This window comes from Eucyclogobius newberryi, unplaced genomic scaffold (assembly GCF_026437365.1).
Source record: "Eucyclogobius newberryi isolate DKJ021-1_F unplaced genomic scaffold, fEucNew1.0.hap1 SCAF_4, whole genome shotgun sequence".
Taxonomy (NCBI): Eukaryota; Metazoa; Chordata; class Actinopteri; order Gobiiformes; family Gobiidae; genus Eucyclogobius; species Eucyclogobius newberryi.
The window spans coordinates 32,511,415-32,519,760 of NW_027316056.1; the positions used below are offsets into that span (position 1 = coordinate 32,511,415).

The following is an 8,346-nucleotide window of genomic DNA, read 5'->3' on the forward strand; positions in this document are numbered from 1 at the left end:
CGCATTCGCCTGCCGAGCGCCGCTCTGCGTGTGAGCATGCGTGCGTCTGGGTGAGTGAGGATGAGGGTAAGGAGAGGAAGAGGAAGGGGAGGATGAGGGGGGGAAGGGGAGGTGGGATGGAGAGATTCAGGACAGGCTGTGAGGCGCGCGCAGCATCAACAGATCGGGGGGAACACGATTCGAAGGAGATTCAGTTTGGGTCCTGCACGAGCCCCACGTTTAGAGGAATAAAAACACAGATAGTTTTATTGGAATCCGCAAAGTTTTTGAGCAGAAGAGGAACATTAACGGGAGGAAAACTAGAGCGGGAAGAGGATGGACAGAAGTGTGAAAAGTTGGGAAGGTTTCAAAGTGACAATTGAGAAAGGATGAATGAATAAAAGGTTCAAGGTGAAGGAATAAAGAATATACTCAGAAGTAAAGGAGGAAGAATATAAACAATTATAATGGTGTTTGCCCTGATAACTTTAATACCTACACTTTAATTAGACTAAATAGAGCATGAACAAATGCTGGGGAAATTTCATTGGTGCAACGCAGGTAGATACAGAGGTAGATACAGAAGAACAGATCACTTATAGGAAGTTTGAAAAACACTTTCAGTAGAAGATCTCCTATAAATAAAAACTCCCATAGACAAATGAATAAATAAATAGTTACCATTGCATGTGATCACGACAGTAATTGCACATGAATATGTGTCACGACAGCACATAGATTGCACATGAATTTCACAGTAATTGCACATGAATTGCACATGAATTCCAACAGCAATTGCACATATGACAGAATTGCACATGGTTAGGTCAGTATTGCGAGTGTTCAGTACTAACAGTTTTTGTTATAAAGTCTGACAGCAGCAGGAAGGAAAGACCTACGGAACCTTTCCTTCGCACATCGAGGGTGGATCAGTCTCTCACTGAAGCTGCTCTCCAGAGCGGAGAGAGTGTCCTGCAGGGGGTGACACTCATGGTCCAGCATAGATGTGAATCTAGCCAGGACCCTCCTGTCCCCCACCTCCTGCACCGAGTCCAGAGCACAGCCCAGGACGGAGCTGGACTTCTTGATGACTCTGTCCAGCCTCTTCCTCTCCCTCTCTGTGATGCTGCTGCTCCAGCAGGCCACACCGTACAGGAGGGCTGATGCCACCACAGAGTCGTAGAAGGTCTTCAGGAGTGGCCCTGTCACTCCAAAAGACCTGAGTCTCCTCAGGAGGTAGAGCCGACTCTGGCTCTTCCTGTACAGTGCGTCTGTGTTATGAGTCCAGTCCAGTTTGTGGTTCAGATGAACACCCAGGTACTTGTATGAGTCCACTCTCTCAATGTCCCGTCCCTGGATGTTCACTGGTGAGGGGGCAGTGGGGTGGCGTCTGCGGAAATCCACCACCATCTCCTTGGTCTTCCCCGCGTTGATGAGGACGTGGTTCCGCTGACACCAGTCCACAAAGTCCTGCGCCAGTCCTCTGTCCGACGATGGCAGAGTCGTCAGAGAACTTCTGCAGGACACAGCTGTCCGTGTCATGTCTGAAGTCTGCAGTGTAAAGGGTGAAGAGAAAGGGCGCGAGGACAGTGCCCTGGGGCGCCCCCACACTGCAGGTCCGAGTGTCAGACACACAGTTCCGGGCTCTCACAAACTGGGGTCGGTCTGTGAGGTAGTCCAGGATCCACTCTGCCAGGTCATACTCCACACCAGCCGTCTCCAGCTTGTCCCTCAGGAGCAGCGGCTGGATGGTGTTGAAGGCGCTGGAAAGATCGAAGAACAGAATCCTCACAGAGCTGCCAGGCTTTTCCAGGTGAGAGAGAGAGCGGTGCAGCAGGGAGATGACGGCGTCCTCCTCTCCGATGCCAGACCGATATGCAAACTGCAGCGGGTCCATGGCTGAGCTCACGGTGGAGCGGAGGTGGCCCAGGACCAGCCGCTCCAGTGTCTTCATCAGGCGGGACGTGAGAGCCACTGGCCTGAAGCTGTTGAGGTCTTTGGGGCGCGGTGTCTTGGGCACAGGTACCAGACAGGAGGTCTTCCAGACCTGTGGTACCACCCTCAGCTTCAGGCTCATGTTGAAGACATGCTCCATAACTCCACACAGTTCATCTGCGCAGGACTTAAGGAGCCTGGGGCTGATGCCGTCAGGTCCTGCTGCCTTCCTCACTTTAATCCTCTTCAGCTCACTCCTCACCTGTGCTGCTGTGACAGTCAGTGGTTGGCAGGGGGACCGTGTGCTGGGGGGATGGGTGAGTCCAGGCAAAGTGGGGAGCTGATGGTCCGGGGCAGATAAGCGAAGAGGAGCAGATGCAGGACATTGTCCAGCTGTGGAAGAGGGAGCATGCAGCTGTGCAGGGGGAGGGGCGGGTGACCGATCAAACCTCAAGAAGTGATCATTTAAATCATTCACCCACTGTAGATCCCCCTCTGTCTGGGCAGGGGGGATTTTGAAGCCCGAGATGGTTTTCAGGCTCCTCCACACTCCCTGAATGTTCTTTTGCTGCAGCTGCTCCTCCATCCTCCTCTTGTAGCCGGCCTTAGCCTGCCTGATCTCCCTCCTCAGCTCCTTCTACACAGTCCTCAGCTCCTCCTTGTTCCCTGACCTGAAGGCTCTCTTCTTCTCCTTCAGCAGAGCCTTCAGTTCACGGTTAATCCATGGCTTGTTGCTTGGAAAACACCGCACCGTCCGGGAGGGAACAATGTTCTCAAAACAGAAGTTGATGTAGTCCGCGATGCACTCTGTGATGGTGTTGATGTCCTTCCCATGTGGGTCATAAAGCTCAGTCCAGACAGTGGTGCTGAAGCAGTCCCTCAGAGCCTCCTCGCTCTCAGCAGACCACATCCTCACCTCACGGGACACCACAGGCTGCCTGCGCACGATGGGTTCATACACAGGCCTCAGATGTACAAGGTTGTGGTCCGAGCTGCCCAGGGGAGGGAGGGGGGAAGAAGAATAAGCCTCTTTGGTGTTGGCAAAAACAAGTCCAATGTTCTATTGTTCCTGGTGGGGCAGGTAACATACTGGGTGTATGTTGGTAGAACAGAAGAGGGAGAAGCGTGGTTAAAGTCACCAGAGATGAGGAAGAGAGCCTGTGGATGCTGTGTTTGCAGCCTACAAGTGCAGGAGAGCAGTGCTTCACAAGCATTTTCAGCATTGGCAGACGGGGCCACATAGACTGCGATCAAAATCACATGTGAGAACTCCCTGGGCAGATAATATGGCCTCATGCCAATAGCCAATAGTTCAATATCCTTGCTACATGAATAATTATTTAGGCTTAGTAGGGTTTAAGAAAGTATTAGTTAAGTAGTTACAAAGCCTGAATTAGAGTTATGAAAGTATTTGTTAATTCTGAATAAAGTCTGCTGTTCATGCTTTATTAAGACTATTCAAAGTGTAGTTATTACAAAGTGTTACTGCCAAGAGTACTTCCAAAGTGGAGTGTGATAAAGTGTGTTTCAGTGAATCACAGTAAAGTTTGTGGTGTTGTGGCCCTTTGCCTCACACAAAAAGGAGCAGAGTGGGACAGGGCCCCGGGCTGAGGGGACATGTCACAATCCGGTTCAACGACACCAAAAGAACCAAGAGCTCAGGAGGATGGGGGAGGGAGGGTGAGTGACACCACACCAGCCATTTTATTCCTCAGTAATGCTGCAACAGCCTTTGTTGCCATGACGACGCAAGCCGATGATCTCATAGCTGTTACCTTTGAGGTCTGCTCACTTAAAGAGACAGTAACAGGTGAAAAGAGGCTGACGCACGTGCGCAGACAAGACACATTAACAACTCAGTCCAACATAAAGACTGAGACTCTTATTGACATCGGCCGGTATAGAAAACATACAGGCCTGCCAATGTGTGTGTATGTGTATGTATGTGTATATACATACATATATATATATATATATATATATATATATATATATATTCCCTTCTCATCCTCCGCGGTTGGTCTCATCCCTTTTTCTGAGCTTCGGCCCTCTACCAGAGGCCCCTGGGAGCTTGAGGGTTCTTCAGGATCTTTACTGTTCCTGCAATGCACTTTTCTGGACCGTCTGATGTTTTTCCAGGGGTCCGCTGTAGCCACTCCTCCAGTTTGGGGGCCACTCCTCCAGCTTAGGGGCCACTCCTCCAGTTTGGGGGCCACTCCTCCAGCTTAGGGGCCACTCCTCCAGTTTCGGGAACAATCCTCCAGTTTCGGGGCCACTCCTCCAGTTTAGGGGCCACTCCTCCAGTTTCGGGCGAATCCTCCAGTTTAGGGGCCACTCCTCCAGTTTCGGGCCAATCCTTCAGTTTAGGGGCCACTCCTCCAGCTTAGGGGCCACTCCTCCAGTTTCGGGCCACACCTCCAGTTTAGGGGCCACACCTCCAATTTACGGGCCACACCTCCAATTTACGGGCCACTCCTCCAGTTTAGGGGTCCCAAGTGCTCTGATGACCACCTTCACCTTCCGCGCCTTCTCCAGCTCTTCTCTGAGCTCTTGGTATTTCTCCAGTTTCTTTTCCTGATGTTTCCATCACTTGGTGTTGCCACGTCAATCACAAAAGCTTTCCTCGTCCGTTTATCCACCACTATGTCCGGTTGGTTCACCACTACCATTCGGTCTGTCTGTATCTGGAAGTCCCAGAGGACCTTGGCTCGGTCGTTCTTCACCACCTTTGGAGGTGTTTCCCACCTTGTCCTTGGGGTCTCCAGCCCGTACTCTGCACAGATGTTTCTGTACACTATGCCATCCACCTGGTGATGGCGCTCCATGTATGCTGTCCCTGCAGCATCTAGCACCCTGCAGTTATGTGCTGATATATATTTTACCAGCAGACACCTGTTGCACGGCACTACAAAAACCACAGTGTAAATACTGCTTAGTAAAGTACTGGTGGTCTCAAACAGCAGTATTTTGCTGTGGACTGCCCTCCAGTGGACCAGCATTGAAAGCACATTTCTAATAGGACCCTTTCAAGTGCTAAAGGGGGTTACAGTGTGGCCCCTCCTTCCCTGACATTTGGATGCAGAGGAACAGAGGCCAGCATTTCCCTCCATTCTCTGGCTTTTCCTTCCACGGGAGAGAGGCTACACTGTTGCTTCCTCCACTCCCTCAGCCCATTGTGCTCAACTGCTAATGGACACAAAGCCCTGAGTTATTCACTTTTAATTGTCAGGGTTAAATCATGGCAACTGGGAAAGTGCAGTTACTATAGCATTCATTTTATGGCCCGTTCAGTGAATGGCGCTTTTCTTTGGGCATAAAAACACAGGACAATGGCATCTGAAGCCCTCATTATGCACGGATTATAGTCTATTCTCAGTGCAAGAGACTTTGAAAAGAGTTGTTGTGGAGTCCAGCAGGGCGTACTTTCCCGCTTGGGCGACCACTAACTCTTTAAAGGTGCACTGCGTAACTTTTCTGGTGATCTGCTTCTCTCCAGATGCACTGCCTGGAACGTTCCACAATCTCGTTATCCTCTCCACTAATCAGATCTGTGGCCCGGTGCTTGTATCCATGGAGATTAGACAAGTTTAATGAGCCGGTGTAATCCTTGTAATTCCAACCAAACAAAGGCGCTAGTTGAGCTAAAAGTGTTACTAATGTTGGTCTAAAGATATGCCCCGCACCGGACGAGCTCTCAAAAGTATTCATTCATCATGTATAACAAAACTACTGTATTTTCCGGACTATAAGTCGCACCCTTTCTCATAGTTTTGGCCGGGGTGCGACTTATACTTCAGAGCGACTTATAGGTGATATAATTCGTTATTTTCACACTGGCAACCACAAGAGGGCGCTCTAGACTCTCTAAGCGACGCAGAAGAAGAATCTGCACTTCCTCTACCTCTGGAGTTGTTTAGAAGTGACACAGAGGAAGAAGAATTCAATGGATTTAGTGATTTGGGGTAAAACTGATGCTTTGGTAAACTTGTTAGCATGTTCTTTATGCTATAGTTATCTGAATAACTGTTAATATGTTACGTTAACATACCAGACACTTACCACAGTTCTGTCTGTGCATCATGTAGCTGGTGTTAGCGTTAGCATACGTACTATTCACCATGTTCTGATTTTATCAAAACATTTCCCCAAAAAATGCTACTTATATATGTTTTTTTCTTCTCTGTTATGCATTTTTTGGCTGGTGCGACTTATACTCCGGAAAATACGGTATCTATACAGCGAGAGGTAGAAGTAAAATATAGTCCGTCGATTTCTCCCAGTAATAGAAGAGACTCAATGGCCCGACAAAAACTGGAGGTACTTGTGGTGTTGTAATAAACGTATAACTAGCTCTTTCCCCTTTTTTTTGCACTCTCTTCAACTTTGCAACTGCTCCAAAAAGGCGACATATGGAAACATCTGGTGAGTTATTAACAGTTGGTTAAACATTCCAGAGCTTATCGCCGTTTCTTTAGCTCCTCCATCTCCTCATGACACGCTCGCTGACAACGACAAAAGAAAACACCCCAACAAAAAGACAAGGCAATCCAACAATCACAGACACCTTTCCGCCACCTATTTCTCGCCGATTTTACGATCCGCGGGCGCGTAACGGCGGTGGCTCCGGGAAGACTCGCCGAGTAGTTGCCCCGACCTGCCCGGCTCTGATGTGAATTACAGCCCCCCGTTTGCCCCAGACGAGCGGCGCGGGGGGAATACGACCTGCTCGATCATTACCTCCGGCTGCGGTTAAAAAAAGACGCGACGCAAACTCTTCTCAAAGTGGAAAAATAGTTGGAACAAGACAAGACAGATTCCAACGCCAACCCTTAAAACACTGGCGTTTTTTAATCAAGAAGCGTGCATTATCCAAGGGTTGAGCTAAAGGAGCAGTGCGTCACTTTTTTGGCCACCTTCTCGTCTCCATGGAGATTTTATTGCGCTGCCTGGGTTGGTCAGCGTTCGACTTTGGCATTTGATTCAATTAGCGGTGTCTTTGTTTCGTATAAATAACACGCACTCCGGTCTCTATGGAGAAAGATAGACACGTTTAATGCCCCTCCCCTTTAATGCCTCTTCTGGAATGTTCCACAGAGGGGCATTAAGCGTGTCTATCTTTCTCCATTAAAGTGTGGATATGTTTTTAAGGTTTTTATGGACACGTGGACGACTTTTCGTGGCCAAAACAGAATTAGCACGACTCCTTTGAAACGCCACGCTGTGTTTACCGTTTGGCCGAGCCGATACCGGGGCGTTGCCATGGTGTATGCAAACCACGCAACTGCCAAAAACACGCCGGACTCGCCCACAACATTTATTCCAAGTCAAATGTTCGGACTGTTTTTGGACATTTGAAAAAAGACGCGACAGAAAGGATCAACATCACAAGCGCCGTAAAGAGGTCGTGGTTAAGACCGGGGTTTCTCAAGTTGTGGTGCTAGCGCAATTAGTGCTTCTGTTGGTAATAGCAAGTCTTTGAATCTGGGTTTGGACCTGGTTTAGTTTAATATTGTTTGGTTTAGTAAGACAAGATAAACGATATATCGTCCCATGCAACATACAAAAAAATCTTAATATACAGTAAAAAAAAAAGAATATGACAAGAAGTGCTGCATAAAAATAAATTAATTAATAATTTGAGGCTTTTTAACTTGGTTTTTAGTTTTTCTTTCATTTAAAACGTATTTTAGGAGGTTTTAACCCAGCATACAGAACCACTTAAAGGAGACGTATTAAGTATTTTCCTGGGTACTTTGTATTTAACTTTAACATAAGTATATCGTCATTTTACACTTTGTTCATTGTAAACTGCAATATTGATCTAAAATAACTCAGAAATAGACATATTTCCTTTGACTTCCTGTCCAAAACTGACCCGTTTTTATTATTTGAAAAGCTATGTGGCATTTCAGGACCAAATCATCGCACCCAAGTACAAGGATGTGGGCGGGGCTAGGGGGCAGGTGAAAACAGGAATTTCCTGAGCCTCAATAGAAGGACAACACATTACCAAAAGATGATTTAGGAACCTCAGTGGTTGAAGAACACAATCAGAAGACACATAACGACATTTAAGTCACATTCCAACCCACCTATGCACTTGATGTCAAAGCCTGGAGGAGGTCTGAGGGTCCTCCTCGTCCAGCCGCTCCTCAGCACCTCCAGGTCGGCCTCGTCGCCCTGGATGAGCAGCACCCGGTCCTGGATCCAGCCGAGGAAGAAGACCTGGGACAGGGCGTGCGTGAGCGCCTTGTTCCAGAAGTGCATCGCGTTCACGGCTTTAAAGTTGGCGAACACCTCGTAGCCGCTGCGGTGGTGATGCTTCTCCTCCTCCTCCTCCTCCACCTCCTTCTCCTCCGCAGCGCTCCTCAGCTCGTCCCGTCCCAGGACCAGCGCCAGGGAGTGCGGGGCCACCTGCAGGAACTTGTCCAT

The 8,346-nt window shown here is 48.6% G+C and overlaps 1 protein-coding gene across 1 annotated transcript in view; it reads right to left on the reverse strand.

Moving 5' to 3' along the window:
* stox2a (storkhead box 2a) overlaps nucleotides 1-8,346 on the reverse strand; it is a 22,154-nt gene extending 13,808 nt beyond the window's left edge. The window contains exon 1 of the mRNA XM_072462286.1: nucleotides 8,007-8,346. Within this exon, the coding sequence (XP_072318387.1) occupies nucleotides 8,007-8,346 (340 nt within the window). The remainder of the gene's footprint in view (nucleotides 1-8,006) is intronic.